Source organism: Erinaceus europaeus, chromosome 3, assembly GCF_950295315.1.
Source record: "Erinaceus europaeus chromosome 3, mEriEur2.1, whole genome shotgun sequence".
Classification (NCBI taxonomy): Eukaryota; Metazoa; Chordata; class Mammalia; order Eulipotyphla; family Erinaceidae; genus Erinaceus; species Erinaceus europaeus.
This window is the reverse complement of record NC_080164.1, coordinates 166,804,881-166,824,952: the sequence shown is the minus strand read 5'-3', so window position 1 is coordinate 166,824,952 and position 20,072 is coordinate 166,804,881. Positions and strand designations below refer to the sequence as shown.

The window sequence follows — 20,072 nt, the reverse complement described above, 5'->3', positions numbered from 1 at the left end:
CATGGAAAGCAGAAGTTTGAAGGAGGCGTCAGAGAGGAGAGTAGAGGAGGGGAGGGGAGAGGAGGGAAGGAGAGGAGGAGAGGGGAGGAGAGAAGGAGGGGAGGGGAGGGAAGAAGGAGAGGAGGAGAGGGGAGGGGAGGAGGAGAGGGGAGGGGAGGAGGGGGGGAAGGGAGGGGAGGAGAGGGGAGGGGAGGGGAGGGGAGGGATGTCAGGTAAGCAGAAGAGGAAAGCTCTCCTCCAAGTCTGCGAGTCAGACACAGTGGGCCCTTTTCATCTGCATTCTGGTCCTGTGTGCCCCGAGCGCGGGCAGGTTCCCACACCTGAGGAGCTGCCTCATTTCTCTCGCAAAAGCAAACTATTTGTTCCCGTCTGCACTGTGCAAATTTCACCAGCTTCCCGCCTCCCCTGCTTCTTTCTTTCTTCCTTCCTTCCTTCTTTCTGTCTTTCCTTTCTTCTGACTTTCCTCCCCCCTTACTCTCTCTCTCTCTAGGACAGTTCTCAGAGATTCACTGGGCATGAACATTATGACTCACCCTTTGTTTTCTTCTCTGTGCCTCTGTGTATATTTTTAAAACTCTAATGCGTGCCTCCTTAAATAAAAATAATAATAAAGATGATGCTTCCTCCATGAGCACCAGTAAAAACAGCTCTTAGAGGACACGCTCTCCTGATGCTACGCAGCCGCAGCAGCCTGCCCTACCGTTTTCTTGCCCTGCATCTGAACCCTCTCCACAGAAGCACTACCATTGTTGGGGAGGGATCAAAAGAGTTTTGACATAACAAACACGAGAAGCTTGAGCGCAACCAGCAAGCACCTCAGTGTGATGTGGTCAAGCCCGGGGCCAGCTAGAGCAAGGCAGGTGGTGTGAACCGGAAGGGAGCTCAGCTGCAGACCTGGCTTCACTCAAACCCTGGGACCCCGGGACCACTAGCTTGGATTCCGGAAGTCACATGCCAGCTCCTTCAACTCAGAGGGGACCAGTCCAGGCTGAAAGGGGGGAAGACCTTGGGGCAGATGCCAAGAGCTGGTGCTCTTCTGTCTCCATCACCTGGCCCTCCCCTTCTGGTCACCTAGCAGTGACCCCACCCACATGCACCTGAGGCCTTGGATCTCCCCTCCCTCCTCCCTTCCCCTCAGCTCTCTGGCTCCGAGGGTTCCTGCAGTCCTGTCCTGCTGGATATCTGCATCCCATTTAAAGAGCTCTGGAATCTGAGGGGTGGCATTTTCACACGGAATACATAACAGGAGGAAAAGAAACCACCAGCCCACCTCTTCAATAATGAAAAAAAGCACGCAGGCTCAAACGCCACCCTCCTGGCATTAGAGAAAAAGCCCAAATGCTAATAGGGCAATTTCTATGCTCTGGCAGGAACCATGTTTCCCAGGAATTGGAGGTTTCCCCAGGAAACAGCGCAGGCTGACAGCTCAGAAAGCCCCACAACCATCACTTTGAAGTCCTGAGGACACAACCTCATGCTGGGTGTCACTATCCAGAGCCTGGACTGTGGGACAGAGAGCACAGAGCAATTTCTGTGCCAAGCTGGAAAAACAGTGACTTCAGGAAGCTGGGTGGCAGAAAGCGGGTTTGGTCACATCTACAGAAGCTACAGCAGGGGATACCCCCCAGAAGATACTTCCATCTTTCATTCAAAGGCTTGCAGACCCGTCACCCTGAAGAGAGGGAGCCACCAGTGGGGGGCAGTTACTATCCACAGCGATGCCTCCCTCCTCTGAGGCCCTAGTGTTTAGCTGAGAACATGGGGGGTGGAGGGAGGGGCTGTTTCTGTCCTTATTACATTTGCCTCAGGGATCATGGCCGGTACCCAAAATGGGTGAAAATCATTTGTCCCTACAGGGAGCTGTGTTACATCCAGGCGCCCGTAGACACACCCCAGACCCCACTGAGAGACTAGGTTATAGACAAATGACAGCCAGCACTGTGAGGGCTTTGTTGGCAGGGTCTCTGGCGATGTGCTTGCAGAGACTAGGGACTGCTTCCCTTGACGGGAGTCAGACCTGGGAGACTGAGTTCTGTCTGCAGAGGTGTTTTTCAGAGTCCGAACAGCTGTTGCCCAAGAGGACAGAGGCTAAGGGAGCTCACAAGAAATGAGAAAAGTGGGGAGAGGAAGAGAGCAAGCCCACAGGACTCTATTAGTCTGGGCTGCCTCATGTTGTGTTCTGAACTGGGGGGGCTTCTGGAAACCAAGCCCTCATTCTGTGCACTGTCTGCTGAGTCAAAGAAGTCATTCTTCGTACTTACAAGGAGATTGCTGGCTTTTTAAATTTTTCCCCTGGGGGGTGGGGGGGATTTAATATCCCCAAGACATGCTTATCTGGAGTTTTCAGAGAAAACCTAGATACTAGTCCTATCTCAGAAGATTTGGAACCAGACATGGAAATCAACAGCTGCAATTCAGTGAGATGGGAGCTGACACAAGGATGACTCACAAAATAGCCAGGACATCTGGGAGTAGAAAGAGAAGAGCAAGGAGACACACTCAGCCGGGACAGGAAAGCTGTCTGCAGGGAAGCCGCGCTAAGGAGCATGGGAGACTCAGGGCAGGGCAGGTCCGCTAAGGAGCATGGGAGACTCAGGGCAGGGCAGGCGCGCTAAGGAGCATGGGAGGCTCAGGGCAGGGCAGCCGCGCTAAGCAGCATGGGAGGCTCAGGGCAGAGCAGGCGCGCTAAGGAGCATGGGAGGCTCAGGGCAGGGCAGGTCCGCTAAAGAGCATGGGAGACTCAGGGCAGGGCAGGCGCGCTAAGGAGCATGAGAGGCTCAGGGACATTTGTTGGGGAAAATGGGCCGGGAACACACCCGCTGTGCAGCCTCATTTGGGAGAAGGATCGATCCCCTGCAGGCAGCGTGCAGAACAGCAAGCAACACAGGCGCACTATCCAAGTGAGCTAGCTTGCTGATTCTTGGTTCAAAAGACGGCCCCTTCCAGTCCTATTCTGGCTATGAGGGTGAAGGCGTCAATCCGTTTCATGAAAGGATGAATGAGTGAAAGGTTGCGACAGGAGGAAGTCCTTATCTTTTCGACTACACCTATTTGAGCGGTTCCTTCCATAGGAATTCAGCAGCACATAGCTGATACCTGCATCTGTTCTAGTAGCTTATCTCAGAGATAAAAAAAAAATGTAGTGTGATGACACTATTTTATTATTTAATTGTTATGGTTTTTTTGATACAGAGAAGGAGAGAGAGAGAGAGAGAGAGAGAGAAGGAGAGAATGAGGAGAGAGAGAGACAAGGAGAGAGAGAGAGGAGAAAGAGAGAAAGAGAGAGAGGAGAGAGAGAGAGAGAGAAGGAGAGAGAGAGAGCCCACAAAACTTTGAGTTCTCCCGACTAACAGGAGAGGACAGTTTCGAGGAGCAGAAAACATGGATGACCAGAGAAGGCTCACGCAGGACAAACTCAGAAGGGAAGGTCTGTGAGCAGACGGGGGAGAGGGGGACATCAGGGATGGATGGCTAAGCCAATGCCCCAGTCTCACCACAGCCTTTTGATTTTCTAAAAGACACCCTAAGAATCTTCAGCCTAAGGTGTTCTTGGGCCAGGCATTGGTGCACATGGTAGAACAGACATGTTATAATGAGCAAGGACTCAGATTCAAGTCCTAGCCCCACCTGCAAGAGGGAAATCTTCACAAATCATGAAGCAGTGCTGCAGGTGTCTCTTTCTCTCTCTCTCTCTCCCCCTTTTTCTCTCACTCCACTGTCAGTTTTTCTTTGCTCTATCCAATAAGTAATAAACAAATTAAGTCAAAAAATTTTCAAAGGGTTTGCTTTCAGTATGTTAACATCTTGTTTTAGCCCTCAATTGAGAAAAGGAGACTAGCCAGGGCCGGGTGGCGGCACACCTGGTTAAGCACATATGTTGCAATGCGTAAGGACCTGGGTTCGAGCCCCTGGTCTCCACTTGCAAGTGGCAAAGCAGTGCTGCAGGTGTCTCTCTGTTTCTCTCCCTCTCTAGCTCCCTCTTCCTTCTCAATTTCTGGCTGTCTCTATCCAATAAATAAATAAAAAATAATAACATTTTTAAAATATTTTTTTAAAAAGAGACACCAGCTTTGTTTCTGCAGCCTCAGCTGGCCCTGATTTACACCTCTGTGAAGGTTCTTGAGCTGACTCTGTGGGAGGAGGTTTAGATAGCCTCGGGCCAGAGCCTCCGGCCAGGGAGTCTGGAATGCTGATGGGTATGTGTGCTCCTGGCCTCCTGTGGGGCATCTGGCCACATCTGCCACAAGTCTCAGTTGACACAACTGGGGGGCATACTTGGGAGAGAATGGGGTTTTGTCAGGTGGGTGGCGCGTGCACTGGCCCTCAGCCCTGACTCCAGAGCCCCTGAGTCTCAAGGTTCCTGAGCTCATAGCTTGAGCGCTTTATCCGCTTCCCATCTCCAAGCCTCCATGGAGAATTGGAGAAGAAAAGAGTTCTCCGTTATTATCAACACAACTTCTGTGCAGTAAAAATAGTAGGGAAACATCTGTATTGAGAATATTTTCTTTAAAAAGAATACTTTGTGAAAATGATTCACAATCATCCCTAATCACCCCGACTCTATTTAAAGCAGATCCAAAAACCTCACGAGCCTGTCTGGAGCGGGCGTGGGCTCAGAGCGTATGGGGGTGGCAGCATCTGCCTGGCCCACCACCTCCCACTGGGGTCTCAAACTCCTGGGAAACAATTTTGCAGTAGCAACAGCTCGGTGCCCACATGGCCTGGTCCTTGGAGTCAGGGGGGTGATATCACCTCCAGCAGGGACAGCCGGCAGGCTCTGGGGAGGTTGCTGGCTGAAACCGATTGAACAGGGACTTGCTGGCAGAGAGGGCTGTGATGGGGGGTCCAGTGGGTTACGACATGTGCTGGCCAGACCCCTCAAGAGAAAGCATGACCCAGCCCCAAAGGTCTGGAGTGGCAAGTAAAGTATTAGGTGCTTTCATTTTGGAAGGGTTTTATTTATTTATTTAAATTTTTTAAAGACAGAGGCAGAGAGGGGGAAAGAGAGAGAGAAACAGCATCGAAGCTTCAATGTAGTGGGAGGAGGGCTCAAATGTGGCCCAGGGCAAAGCAGCTTACTACACAGGAAAGTTGTTTTGCTGGGCAGAAAAATACTGCGGAAATAGAATTTAGAGGCCGAGACTGTTTTACTTAATAGAAAAATAATTATTTGTTCATGTAGAGAGACAGAGACCAGAGTCCCAGCTCAGTGTCAAAGACTGAACCCAGGAACTGAGATTTACACACCATGTGCTCATCCTATCTTCTGACCACCACTGCTCACCCCCACCCCTGCTCCTTCCTGGCCACTGTTTCTGTGGGGTTTTTTTTTAATTATTTTTTTTTTCAGAAAGATTTATTTATTTCTGTCTTTGTTTACTTGATGAGCGAGAAAGAGAGGCCACAGCACCATTGTGTAGCTCCCGTTCCCTCTCCCTCTCTACTCTGCCTGCAATACCCATCTCCATGTTACTTTTCTGGCCAGTGTCACCTCCTTCAGCAAACCTTCCCTGAACACCTCAGCCTTCCATGTAGTACTGACCGCTCCTGAGCTAGATGACAGCATAATGGCTATGCCAAAGACTTTCAGGGTCTCAAAGACTTTTTGAGACTCTGAGGTCCCAGGTTAAATCCCCAGCACCACCATAAGCCAGAACTGAGCAAAGCTCTGGTCTCTCTCTGTGTATCTTCCTTTCTATATCTCTCTCACTGAAATAAAATAAATTAAAAAAAAAAAACCTCCTGTCTTGATGCCCCACCATTTACTTGCATGGATGGCCTGTATTCTGACGGGGGTGTGTCTCAGTGCTTGTGTGCATGCTACGCATAAATGAGGCCCTGGGTCAATGCCAACACTAAAGAAATAAATAATAAAAGGACAGTTCTGTTCCATTTTTCTTTGCTCTGGAGCCTGTTCCTTAAAGGCAGGGACCTTGTGTCATTCACTCCCTTTGTCTCTGAAGTCTTGCCAAGTAACAGAACAGTCACTTGCAGAGTCTTCAATGAGAAAGAGATGAAAAGAGCTGATATGTCTAGAATTCTTGCCAGAAAGGGCTAGAGAAATGTGTGTGTGTGTGTGTGTGCGCGCGCGCATGCGATATGCAGGTGACACTATCTGGAAAGGAAATTTGTTCCATTGGACACAGGCACACTATGGCAGTTCTTAGAAAAAAAAACAGAATCAATTCCTTTTTCTTTTTTTTGTTTTACCAGCACACTACAGAGCTCTGGCTTATGGTGGTGAAGGGGATCAAACTTGGGGTTTTGTAGCTAGCCTCAAGGATGAAAGTCTTTTCTGTTTTTTTATTATAATGATTTTAATTTGATACAACAAAGAAACTGAGAGGGAATGGGAAAGAGGGAGAAACAGAGACACCTGCAACACTGTGTCACCATTTGTGACGCTTCTCCCCTGCAGGTCAGGACCGGGGGCTTGAACCTGGGTCCTTGTACATGGTCAACATGTGCACTCATGCAAGTTCACCAACTTTTGGCTCCATAAAAGTCTTTTTTGAAAAAAAAAAAAAAAAACCTAGTATAGCCACAGGCCCTCTGGAATATAACTAAAATATGCCTACTAGCTATCTACAAAATGGAGAACCCCCTCCCCCAACTCTTCATCTGCACTATTCCAGCCTTTAGGTCCATGATTGTTCAATAATTTGTTTGGCTTTGTATATTAACTCTCTTTTCAGCCAGGTTCCAGATACCAGCAGGATTCCGAACAGACTTCCCTGAACAGACGACCCCACCAATGGGTCCTGGAGCTCAGCTTCCCCAGAGCCCCACCCTACTAGGGAAAGAGAGAGACAGGCTGGGAGTATGGATGGACCAGTTAACGCCCATGTTCAGCAGGGAAGCAATTACAGAAGCCAGACCTTCAACCTTCTGCAATCCACAATGATCTTGGGTCCATGCTCCCAGAGGGTTAAAGAATAGGAAAGCTATCAGAGGAGGGGATGGGATACAGCGGTCTGGTGGTGGGAACTGTGTGAAGCTGTACCCCTCTTATCCTATGGTTTAGTCAATGTTTCCTTTTTATAAATAAAATAATAATAATAATAAAATTTTTTAAAAAAGAACACACACAAAAGAAGTCCTTTTTGCATAGCCATCGTGCTATCTCCCCTGACCAGAAGTCAGTTTCTGCAACGCTCCAAGGTCTGGTTGTGTGACCACTGCTCGCCTGCTCAGGTCCCTTCTCCCATCTGAGATTCTCAGCTTCTCTCCTCCAGCAGACATGCCTGTGGGACCCCCCCACATCCCCACGAGGCGAACGTCCTCACTAAGTAAAACCACATCACGGTGGGCCAAAGGAGGAGCTGGCCGCCTGTGGGGAGTCTGCACACCTTCCCTAGACGCTGCCTACAGTGTGCCTGAAGTCGGACATCTCACGTTCTAGTGTCTGAGGTGCAGGCTGGCAGGATGAATGGATAAAGCAGGCAAGAGGTGGTGAAATAAAGCTGGGATTATGAGTGGACAGAATAAGCCTGGCCAACCATTCACCCCACATTACTGCAAGACAGGGTCAGAGACCTGGCATAGCCAGAACCTTGATATTTGCTTTTTTGTTGTTGTTTTTTTTTGTTAACCAGAGCACTGTTCAACTCTGGCTTATGGTAGTGCAAGGGATTGAACCTGGGATTTTGGAGCCTCAAGAATGAAAGTCTCTTTGCATAACCATTATGCTATCTATCCCTGCCCTGGAATATTATTATTATTATTATTATTATTATTATTATTATTATTATTATTATTATTATAATGAGTGCTGAGCCAGCTACCCGTGGAGGCTAGCTCTGGCTATAGCTCCCTCACTTGTGGCCTTGGTTTGAAATAAAGAAGTGCCTGAGGGAGTCGGGCGGTAGTGCAGCTAGTGCAGCAGGTTAAGCGCATGTGGCTCCAAGCGCATGTGGCTCCAAGCGCAAGGATAGTGTAAAGATCCTGGTTCGAGCCCCCAGCTCCCCACCTGCAGAGGAGTCGCTTCACAGGAGGTGAAGCAGGTCTACAGGTGTCTATCTTTCCCTTCCCGTCTCTTGTTGGGTAGTATGCCAGCTCCCCCTGGCTTCTGCTTAACCAAGCACCGGTATGCCTGTATAGGGACTGGTTTGATCCCACTCAAAGCTGCGGTCTATTTACATAAATCACTTTTATATTTACATAAAGCACCACCCTCCCTCCAGGGCATTGGTGGTTCAGTGGTAGAATTCTCGCCTGCTCCGCCCCCTCTCCTTGTCACACCCTGATTTTCACCAGTCACTTTTCTCTCCACCCTCTCTATGTCACATCCTGTTCACACCCTACTTGGGAAGTATATATAAAGACAACATTGTTCGTTTTAGTTTTAGTTTAGTTTAGCTCGGCTGAGATTGTGCTGCGTCCTGCATGAATAAAGAGATACTGCGTACAGCTCAGCCATGAGTCCCGGGTCATCTGTCTCCCGTTAGTGAGGCTCAGCCCGACAGTCTCTGTCTTCCCCTCCTCTCTCCATTTCTCTGTCCTATCTAACATCGATGACATCAATAACAACAACAATAAAAAACAAGGGCAACAAAAGGGAAAATAAGTAAAAATAAACACAAAAAAAGTGCCTGAGTGATGCCTAAATTTAAGCTTCAGTGTATAGAGTTGGTAACTTAAATTTTTTAACTATAATAGGAACAGAGAGAAAGAAGGGAGAGAGAAAAAAAAAAGAAGAAAGAGACAACTGGGGCCAGGTGGTGGCACACCTGGTTGAGCGCACATGTTGCAATGCACAAGGACCCAGGTTTGAGCCCCCAGTCCCAACCTGCAGGGGGAAAGCTTTGCAAGTGGTAAAGCAGGGTTGCAGGTGTCTCTCTGACTCCCTTTCTATCTCTCCCTTCTGCTCAACTTCCGTCTGTCTCTATCCAATAAATAAATAAAGACAATAAATTTTTTTGTTTGTTTAAAAAGAGAGAGACCTACAGTCCTGCTCTACTGCTCATGAAGCTTTCCTCCTACAGGTGAGGACATGGGGCTTGAACTCGGATCCCTGCACATAATAACATGCACAATAGCGGCCTCACCCCACCCAGCTCCAGTGAGCAAGGTTGGAGACGCACACAGACATATTTGTGAGCTGGGGGCAAAGACTTCAAAATCTGAAAGGAAGGTGGGAAGCAAGGGTTAAAAATAACCGCCAAGGCACAAATCCCCCAAGAAGGTAAGTGGAGGGGAGAGGCTCAGGGAATTTTCTAGAACAAACAGCATCTAAAGATGAGCCAAACACTGACTTACCTGCGGCAGAGCTCCTCTCCAGCAAGGCCTGGAACAAGGCCGGGTGCTGGTTCCTGAGCCCCTTCTCCCAGGGGAAGGCTGCACACGTAGAGAGTCTGCTGTGCCTGCGTTTCAGGTCCAGGTAGGGGTCACGGGGACTACCTGCGGGAAGGAAGCGGAGGATCGCACACCCCTCAGAAGAGGCATTGGCTCAGCTCTCTACCTCCCGTGTGGAGCACCTGTTACATGTTACCATGCATGTGTGAGCACCCTTGTTGATGCCTTGGTCCCCATCTGCAAGGGGGATGCTTCATGAGCAGTGAAGCAGTGCTGCAGGTGTCTCTCTCCCCCCCCCAATTTCTCTTTGTCCTATCAAAATTAAAAATAAATAAAATTTTACTTATTTTTATAGTTTTTTTTTTTTTTTGGTCTCCAGGGTTATTATCACTGGGGCTCGGTGCCAGCACTACAAATTCACTGCTGTGGGGAATCAGACGGTAGCACAACAGGTTAAGTGCACGTGGCACAAAGCTCAAAGACCGGCATAAGGATCCTGGTTCGAGCCCCTGGCTCCCCACCTGCAGGGGAGTTGTTTCACAGGTGATGAAGCAGGTTTGCAGATGTCTATCTTTCTCTCCCCCTCTGCCTCACCATTTCTCTGTGTCCTATCCAAGAACAATGACATCAATAACAACAATAACTACAACAACAATAAAAAAAAAACAAGGGCAACAAAAGGGAAAATCAATCAATCAATCAATCAATCATTCACTGCTGTGGGGCCAGGTGGTGGCACTCCTGATTAAGCACTCACATTACAAATCCATTGCTGCTGGAGGCCATATTTTTCCATTTTATTGGGTAGGATAGATAAAAACAAGAGAGGAGGGGGAGATAGAGATGGAGAGAGAAAGACAGACACTTGCAGACCTGCTTCACGGCTTGTGATGTGTCCTCTCTGCAGGTGGGGAACTAGGGGCTCGAACCCAGATCCTTGTATGGGCCCTTATGCTTCCTATTATGTGCGCTTAACCTGCCCCCAATAAATAAAATTTTTTTTAAAAAAAGCGATCAGACTTCCTGTCACTGGACACTGGCCTGAGCATACCAGGGGTCAGAAATGGGCCCCCGCTACCTTTGCTCGGGGTCACTCGTTCAGAGCCGAGTCCACAGCTCAAACATGCCAGTGCTGCCGAGGGCGGTTGACTAATTCTACAGAGTGAGCAGCTGGCCTCGGACCAGTCCCCAGGAGGCTGGAATCTAGGCCATTCTGCTGGCAGTGGGAGCTGAAGAGCAGAGCCCCAGAAACCCAAGGGAGATGGGAGGGCGACAGTGCTGGCCAACACCACCAGGCAACTCTTGTGCCAGGCCAGCCTCCCAGGCCGGGGTCCATCCTAAGACCGTGTGTTCTCCACAGCAGGTCTCCTGCTTGTTCTGAATGCTGTTCTTCCTAATCTTCCACAGCCTCATCCTCTCCCGACAGCCTCGCATTTTCCGGCTGATTCAGTGGATGAAACAGAAGCCTGGGACCACTCCTGCTCTTGCTTCAACTGAAGTGGAGAAGCACTGCCTTTCCATATTTAATTGTTACCACCTCCTACCATGCCCGGGGACTGTTTTCTGTGAACTCTCTGAATGGGGGTATACCCAGGAAGCACCTGAACACCCTCCCCCCTCCCCCCCAAATCTGGAATAGGGGTTTTAAGTCTTGGCCATGGACGTTAAGACACACTGGCAGGGCTGAGGCAAATGACTGGCTCCTGCTTATGGCAAAGACTCCCCTGGGAGTTTTCCTTCCAGAAGGAACATAAATGACTCGCTCTCTCTTGTGCTGCCGTCTCGAGCAAGGAGAGCTCTGGCGCAGAGGAATCTCCAAGTGCCAGAGCCAAGCAGGAAGGCTGGGAGATGAGGAGGGGCCATGTCTCCTCACGCATCAACACCCGGAGTGAGTGAGAGAGTGTCTGAGCACAGGGGAGTGAGCAGGTATGAGAGTTGCCATTCACTCCTGCAACTTTCTGAAATGACCCAGACACAGCCCCTCACAAGGCATCAGGGCCTGAAAGCCAGCCCCCAACAACAAAGTCATTGCTCAACATTTCTGAAAGCTAATATTCAGATATTAATGGGCCAGGACAAAAGAGGCGCTGAGGGTGAACCATTTCTAATGATTAATTTATTTTCCAATTCATTTTTATTTTCTTAGGCTGGCCTCAGATCCTGTTGCCAGTAGGAATCATGAAAGGCAAAGATCCAAAAAGCCTCATTCCTATTATTTGTTTTCTTTCTTCTTCCTTCCTTCCTTCCTTCTTTCCTTCAGTCCTGTCTTTCATTTGTTTTTCCTGTCAGCGTTATCTCTGGGATGACATGAATTCACAATGAATCCACCATTCCAAGAGTCCATTTTCACTCTCTCTCCCCCACTTTCTTTTTCTTTTTGATAAAGGCAGAGAGAAACTGAGCGGGAAGGGGGAAATGGAAAAGGAGAAAGATATTTGCAGCCCTGCTCATCAATCATGAAGCTTCCCACCCCTGCAGATGAGGAGAAGGGGCTTGAACCGTAGTCCCTACAGATGGTATTGTGTGGACTCTATTGGGTGCAACACTACCCAGCCCTCTCACTTGTTCTTAAATGCAACGACACATGGCTGAGGAAACAAGGCAGGCTAGGACTCATGTTGGCTCTTGTTCAAGTTGAGATTTGGGTAGAATGTCCACTGTCACTTGCACTCATCTGTACGGGTCACCTGGGTCTCAGGTAGCTAAGTCTTAGATATCCTACTTTTTGTTTATTTTTTGCTTTTACCAGAGACTTCTCAGCTTTGGTTTATGGTGGAGTGGGGGATTTAACCTGGGACCTTTGAACCTCAGACATGAGAGTCTGTTTGCATAACCATTACACTATCTCCCCCCCAACCCCTAGATGTCCTATTTCAACACCCCCTTCGAGAGAAGCCAAGCATTTGTCACTGCAGATGCACAGAACTAAAGACACTCACATGCATTTTGCAGTCCAGTCTCCAGAGGCAGCGTGGATGTGTACACAGACACGATTTCTTGCACTTCCGCACACCTTTCATAATATGAATCAATTTGTTCAGTAAGTTTGTCCTCAAGGAGGGGATTTGAAATCTGCAAGGAAAGGGGATGAACAGAGGCCATCAAACACCACTGACATCAACCGGCCTGTGCTTGGGTTGATCTTCTTTCTCTACGGATTTCATCCCATGACTAGTTTGTACCCAAATCCTCCATAGTGGATTTGCAAGAGGAGGACCCAAGGGCAGTCCCCCTCTATCTGGGGGACACATTCCAGGATCCCCAGAGGATGCCTAAGATCACATACACTATTGAACACCACATAGACTATATTTTAAGCTATATCTACATACCTCTGGTAAAGATTAGCCCATCAGCCAGGCACACTTTATAACAATCTAACACCATTAACTAAAACCATGTCATATTAATTATCGCTCAACTAAATTAAACATAAACATGTTACATTAAACACCTGCTAATGCAACTAATGATTTGTTATTATTATTTTTTATGAGGAATAGAGAATGACAGAACAGAGAACTCCTCAGCTCTGGCATATGGTGCTGCCAGGGTTTGAACCTGAGGCCTCAGGAGCCTCAGAGATGAAAATCCTGTCTCTCTAGGGCAACATGACTGCTAATACTGTTTGATAATATTTGATAACAAAAAATAGCCAGTGTATGATGCCAGAGGAGGATCTAGGTTGGTGGTGATGGGAGTGACATGAAGACACCTACCATACAACGATCAGAAATTACACCCATATGACAACTGTCTTATAAATCTTGTGAAAAAAAAACTTTCCTAATAACAAAATATTATGTTGAACACACACACAATCACACTTTCATGGCAGGAAGTGTTGTTTGTCCAAGTCCTTCCTGTGAGTTTGTTTTTGGCTATTTCTGAAGGGACTGATGAATCCTAGGAAGGTCGAACAGTATCGACTTTATCAATAATAAGTTTAGTTCTTTTCCAGAACTCTACTCCACTAGGGAAAGACAGAAAGAGGTTGGGGGTCTGACTCAACCTGCCAACACCCATGTCCAGCAGAGAACCAACTGCAGAAGCCAGAACTCCCACCTTCTGCACCCCCCAAAAGAATTTTGGTCCAGACTCCCAGAGAGGTAAATGATAGGGCAAGTAAATCAGAGGGCTTTGTACCCCCACTCCACCAGGATCCTAAGTTTGTCATCAGAAATCTTGTTTTTATAGCGTCACTGAAAGGGAAGTGAATCTGGAAAACACCAGAGAAGCCAGGCCTGGTTTCTCTTATCTGAGAGAGAACAGGGTAAGAAAAGAAAGATACCTGGAGATAGTAATAGGTGTAGGGGTGACTTAGAAAGGAGATGAAGGCAAGACCGGGGAAAAATGGGGGAATAGATAGAGATACAGAGATATATATTTAGACGTAGATAGATAGTTATAGATAGTATTGGTGACTCTGGGAAAACTACTGCAGTTTCCAGTTCCAGTGGAGGGGATGGGACACAGACGCTGGTGGTGAGAACCATATGAAATTATACCCTTCTTATCTTACAGTTTTGTAAATCAATATTAAATCACTAATGAAAAAGAAATTTGGTTCATAAAATGTTCATATAGCCTTTATTCAGTATTGTTAACGTCTTTGATGTCTTTGTGACACACACACACACACACACACACACACACACACACACACACGATAATCACCAGAATATCTGGTATCATGACTATTCTTAAAAAAGTGACATCATCACCAAAAACCAAAATAAGATAATAAAATGCTGTAATGAAAGTCACATGAGAGGTTGGGTGATGATGGTGCACCTGGTTAAGCACTCACATTACAGTGCACAAGGACCCAGGTTCAAGTCCCTGGTTTCCACCTTCGGGGGCAGGGGAAGCTTCAGGAGTGGTGAAGTATGTCTGCAGGTGTTTCTGTCTCCCTCCCCCTCCATCTATTCCCTCCCCTCTTGATTTCTGGTGGTCTCTATCCAATAAATAAAAATAATACAAATTTTTTTTAAAAGTCATACAAGTGAGGTCTATTTTTCTAAATGTCTCAGTCTTGTCATGATGCCTACTCTTCTCAGAGCAAAGCCCACAGCATCTTGGGACTGCTTGTCTAGGTACTACCCCTACACACACGGGGACTCTCTCTCTCTCTCTCTCTCCCTCTCTCATTTCCTCATAGAAAAGCAAGGCTTGGACGACTCCTTGGTGGGGAAAACTTCCCTTCTGGGCCTGGCAGTGTGGGACAACCTCACTTTGTGGGTGGGTTTTGGATGCCAGCTCTGCAGACAAAGCCCCGAGCAGTCTCCACACTCAGCCAGCCACCAGCCGCCAGCCGCCAGCCCAGCCCAGCCTGGCGCAGGGAGAGGGCAGCCCGTGTGCGGCTCTGCAGACGGCAGTGCTCACAGCCTCGCAGCTCCTCTGCCGAGAGAACCCCGCTTCCATGCAGGAAATAACAGCATATGCAAGAAGCTCCACCAAACATCCAAGATTCTCTCCTTCCATTAGCTTAATCACCGGACAGGCAACAGCCTGATCCAAACCTACTCTATAATTAAGCGGGTCGTTATTAAAACCAAGGAAGTAAATGGTTTCCATTTTATGAGCAGTAAATGAACCAAATGCTAACAGAAACCTATTATCGTGTTTGCTGGGAGGGGGCATCCTCAGTATTCATTTTGTCGGGGGGAGGGGGAGAGGCAGAGCCTGTGAGGAGCTTTGCTTAGATCGATCTTTTTTTTTTTTTACGCTGGATTCCAAGCCCTGGCACCCAGGGCCACCCCCAAGCCCCTCATCCCCCCACCCCAGGCTTACCTGTTCAGGGAACAGGGTGCGGAGACGGTAGTATTTCAAGGGTCCAAAGAAGCCCTCCACACCAGGCACATAACGGCTCCCCCCAACAATGAAGTAGCCCGCAGTGTCATTGTAATGGAAGTCCTCCTGGAAACTGGGATAGGACACAGAGGATGAGAGATCCAGGCTGGGGACCGGGAGACAGCATAAGGTTCTCCCAAAGATTTTCTAGCCTGAGGCTCTGAGGTCCCAGTTCAGTCCCCAACACCACCATAAGCCAGAGCTAAGCAGTGCTCTGGTCTCTCTGTATCTTTCTCTCTACAGCTCTTACTCATTAAAACATAAATAAAATAAAACAAAGAAGGGGGCCAGGTGGTGGTACACTCAGTAGAGCACACCTGTTACAATGCACACGGACTCAGGTTCAAACCTCCAGGCCCCACCTATGGGGAGAAAACGTCCTAAGCTGTGAAGCAATGCTACAGGTGTCTCGTTCTCCCTCTCTATCTCCCTCTTCCCTCTAGATGTCTATTTCTATCCAAATAAATAAATAGTTTAAAAATAAAATAAAATAAAGCAAAAAAGAAAGCTCTGGGGTTGCACAAGATTTTTGCACGGAGTCTCTCTGACTCATCCCTGATTTCCACAAGCCTTTCACCACTGTGTTCTAATGGACATGCATGCCCAAGATGCAGTCTGGGAAACGATCTAGGATCTCAGTTCAGCTCGTTGCCTGCTGTGTGAGCCAGGACCAGTGGCTTGCCCTGTCTGAGACTGTTTTCGCATTGGTAAAATGAGAGTTTCCTGCTGTACTGCACTGTTTAAAGGATCTAGTGACATGTAAACATGTAGAGTCTAGCAGAATACAGTGCTTCCTTGTTAGTATTTGAGAACGATGAAACTAGATTCACAGGAGTTATTTGAAATGGCTGGACTTAACAGGAAATAGTTTGGTCTTAAAGGAAACAAAAACATAGCTAGTGGCCATGGAGGGAATTAAAAGTATATCTTGTTAGAAAAAAAAACAAAAACTAAAGAATATATATCAGTGGAACGCTATTCAGCCATTCAAAAAGATAACTAGAGTTTTTTTGGGATAAAATGTCTGGAACTTGAAGAGATTATATCAAGTGAAGTCAATAAAAAAGGTAAAAGACAACTACCAGGTGGTTCCACTTATGGGTAGAATATAGACAACTAAAGTAAATGACTCTGCAAAATAATACGAATAATAGTAAGTAAGATGACTCTTAAGACTGCGAAAACTTACAGTGGCTAGAGAGGGAGGAGAGCGTAGGGTAGGAACAGAAAGAGGGAAGGACAGAGGCAGGGTTCCACTTGGTGGGATGGCACAGAAAGGGTGTATGTGTGTTTGTTTTAAACTGCACTCCTAAAATCCCACACTAATGTAGATCAGTGTTAAGTCAATAAAGTAAAGTGTTCAGTGAGGAATAGAAGAAGAAAAAAACTGAGGTAGAATTGAGAGTGAGAGGGAGGAGGCCACAGCAAGATGGACGGCCACTGCCAGAGACAAGATGGCGGCCCAGGGTAGAGCTGGAAACACTTGCCTGAAAGACTTGAAGGATCAGGAAAGAAAAGGGAGTGGGAGGGCTGGGCTGGCCTGAGTGAAATAACACAGAGCTGTCCCTTGCAGCACTGTTTCTATTCATCGAGGGCTGGGAGTCCCCTGTGTGTGTGGCTGAGAACTGGTCCCACTCACACACCAACCTGAGGCATGTGACATGAAAAGGGGACACAGCGCTCTGCACTGACCTGGAGAGATCCCCAAGACACTTCGTTAAGTGAAAAAAGACAAAAGTGCAGAACAATGAGTAGTAGCTTTTAGCCAAGAGCAAGGACAATGAATCATTTTTTGGATTTAAAAACAACCCCAAAGCATGAGTTAGTCACAGGATACATACTCCATGGAGTACCACTCTGCAACTAAGAAAGACCATTTTGTGCCCTTCAGGACAAAATGAACGGAAGTGAGGGTGATGGTGCTTAGTGAAGTGAGCAAGCAGATGAAAGATGGGTTTTGTTCCTGCGTGGAATTTAGAGAACTGAAACACATGAGCTCACAAAGAGGAAAAAAGTAGCCAACCTGTCAAAGACTTTGGGAGGACTTTGGTGGGTATGAAAGCACAGAGCTTTGGTAGGAGGTGTGGCGTGGAACTAAATACCTGTTGTCTTGTAACTGTGTAAATTACTAACAAAAATTTGTATATATATATATATATATATATATATATATATATATATAGTAGTTTATGCTGGGAACTGTTTTGTTTTGTTTTTATTTCCACCGCAGTTATTGATGGAACCTGCCTTTTTTCTTCTTCTTCTTTCCCTCCCTTTCTTATATGAGGACAGAGAGAAATTAAAAGGGAAGGGAAGGAAACAGAAAGGGAGAGAGACATATGCAGCACTGCTTCACCATTTGTTCACCTTGCAGGTGGGGACAAGGGGCCTGGCCATGGATCCTTGCTCATGGTAACCTGTGCGCTCAACCAGCAGGCCACTGCCCGGCCCTTGCAGGGGTCTTTCTGCCGGTGTCGTGTGTATGGAGGAGCAGGGATGGAGCACATTTGGGGACGGAGCGCATGGAGGCAGAGCTGGAAGCAGGACACCCGCCACACCACTGGGTCCAGTCTTGAGTTGGAAGCATCTATTCCCCACTTCCTACTGAAGCAGGGCAGGTGGTGGAGGTGAGTGAGTGAGAGCATATGTGCACAGTGAGGGGGCCTGGGCAAGCACCGTGGGAGAAGCCAAGCCAAGAGGAAAGAGACAGGGAGAGCCGAGCCGGGGGCAGATGGAGGCAGAAGAGGGGAATGGCAGGCGAGAGGCCAGGAACCCGGAAAACAGAGCGCCAGGGCTGACAAAGTGGCCCAAGGTGTTGGGCCAGACAAAGGAAGCACCTGGTGGTCCGGCTGGGAGAGTACATGTAACCTGTGGCGCTCCCAGGAGGAGGAACCAAACTGTTAGAAAGGACCTTTTCCTCAGCAGGTGCCTCTGGCTGAGCAGGGAGATAGGGGGTGAACAAAAATGAGCATGCTGTGCCCACACTCCTAACAGCACTAACGCAGACATTCCCTTTTATTTATTCATTCATTTATTCGTTTTGCTTTATTTGATTTTTATTTTATTCTTCTTCTATTTGAGAGGACAGCGAAAAGAGGGGGCAGTGGTAGATAGCATGATGATTATGCCAAGAGACTCTCATGCCTGAGGCTCTGGGAAAAAAAAGGAAAGGAAAAAGAAATTGAGAGGGGAGAGGAGATTGACACCTGTAATTTTGCTTCACCACTTGTGAAGCTTCCCCCTCTGCAGATGAGGGCTGGGGTGGGAGGCATGCGGGGGCTTGAATCTGGTCCCCACGCAGGGTGACGCATGTGCTCAAGCAAGTGAGCCAGCACCCGGCCACAGACATTCCTCACAGCTGCTTCACCTCCTGGTCATTCTTCTCAGGCTCTCAGGTTTAGCCGAGTGGGGTGGGATGTTGTGGTGATGTGTCTCTCTTTTTCTCTCTCTCTTCACTCTCTCTCTCTTCCTCCCTCTTCAGAATAGACCAGAAAGTTAGTATCTCAGAGCACTATGTATTGATTCTGGTTTTGCAGACCTTGGAAAGGCACAAAGCTCCCTCCTGAGACCAGCCCTGGCATGTTTCTGTAGCAGGAACTCTTAACGGGGTTCTGATGGACCAGCACCCCAGCTCCCCTCATCCCCACAACATACAGAGGGCTGTCAGCTAGAAGCTGCTTCTTTTTTAGCTGAATATATTCAGAAATACCCACAGGGTTGCTGCCAGGATTAAGCAAACTAATGTTTAAACAAAGCATTTAGAACGCTGTCAAAACAAGGAATTTACCTGAACAACCGAAGTGCTCATGTGAGGCAGACGACTGGCTAAGGAATCTTCCTTAGAACAGCCTCCGTGGAATACTACTCTGTCGATATAAAAGTTTACACCAAGCCTTTCTGGGTGGAATAGGTGGAACCTGAGGCGTTTGCACTAAGTGAGGTAAGTAAGGAGGGGACAGGTGTCTACAGAATGCTTTTACTGCCCTGTGGAGTACAAACCACTGGAAGAAATGAATTGACAAAAAAAAAAAAAAAAAAACTTACTCTTAGACTGAGTGAAATTATGGCAGTTATCAGAGGGACAGGGAAGGTGGGTGGGATGAAAGCAGAAAAAGGGTCTTTCTTTTCTAATAATTTTTAAAAATATATTTATTTATTCCCTTTTGTTGCCCTTGTGTTTTTTTTTAATTGTTGTTATTGATGTCGTCGTTGTTGGATAGGACAGAGAGAAATGGAGAGAGGAGGGGAAGACAGAGAGGGGGAGAGAAAGATAGACACCTGCAGACCTGCTTCACCACTTGTGAAGAGACTTAAGAGGGGTCATTTTTGAGAATGGGGGGACTCTTTGTGGTGGGTGCCAAGGATCTTATACATGCACAGACATGCACACCTATACAGAGGAAGGCTAGAGCACTATAAACCAGGGTTGTCACTCTTTGTAATTAAAAGGATCAGGAAAAAGATAGCAAATGATTTTTTTAAAAAGAAAAAGATATGGGTGGTGGTACACCAGGTTGAGTGTACACATAACCACATTCAAGGGCCCAGGTTCAAGACCCTGATCCCCACTTGCAGGGGGGAAGCTTTACAAGTAGTGAAGCAGTGTTGCAGGTGTCTGTCTCTCCCGCCCCCAACTCCCCCTCCCTTCTCAATTTCTCTCTGTCTTATCCAATTAAAAAAAAAATGAAAGATAGCCACCAGGAGCAGTGGATTCATAGTGCTGGAACTGAGCCCTAGTGATAATCCTAGAGAGGAGAAAAATGGAAGATATGTTTGATCCTGACCTGTTGTGGGTGCCAGCTGTGTCGTCACTGTAATTAATTACATGAACTAATGAAGTCTGATGCAACCCAATAAGCTATGGGTAGGAAAAGTCTGTAAAAATTAAGCTGAGTGTTTTAGGTAGACCGGGTAAAGAATGATTA

General features: G+C 47.4%; 1 protein-coding gene across 6 annotated transcripts in view; it reads right to left on the bottom strand.

Annotated features, from left to right (window-relative positions):
• Window positions 1–20,072, bottom strand: part of SEL1L3 (SEL1L family member 3) — a 158,450-nt gene that overhangs the window by 81,352 nt on the left and 57,026 nt on the right. For all 6 annotated transcript variants that reach the window (XR_009549046.1, XM_060188255.1, XM_060188256.1 and 3 more), the window contains 3 exons: window positions 15,088–15,220; window positions 12,234–12,366; window positions 9,259–9,399 (listed from right to left, as the gene is read on the bottom strand). Coding sequence is in view for 5 of the 6 variants with exons in the window: in XM_060188255.1 (XP_060044238.1) it covers window positions 9,259–9,399; window positions 12,234–12,366; window positions 15,088–15,220 (407 nt within the window). In the remaining variant the exon portion in view is untranslated. The remainder of the gene's footprint in view (window positions 1–9,258; window positions 9,400–12,233; window positions 12,367–15,087; window positions 15,221–20,072) is intronic.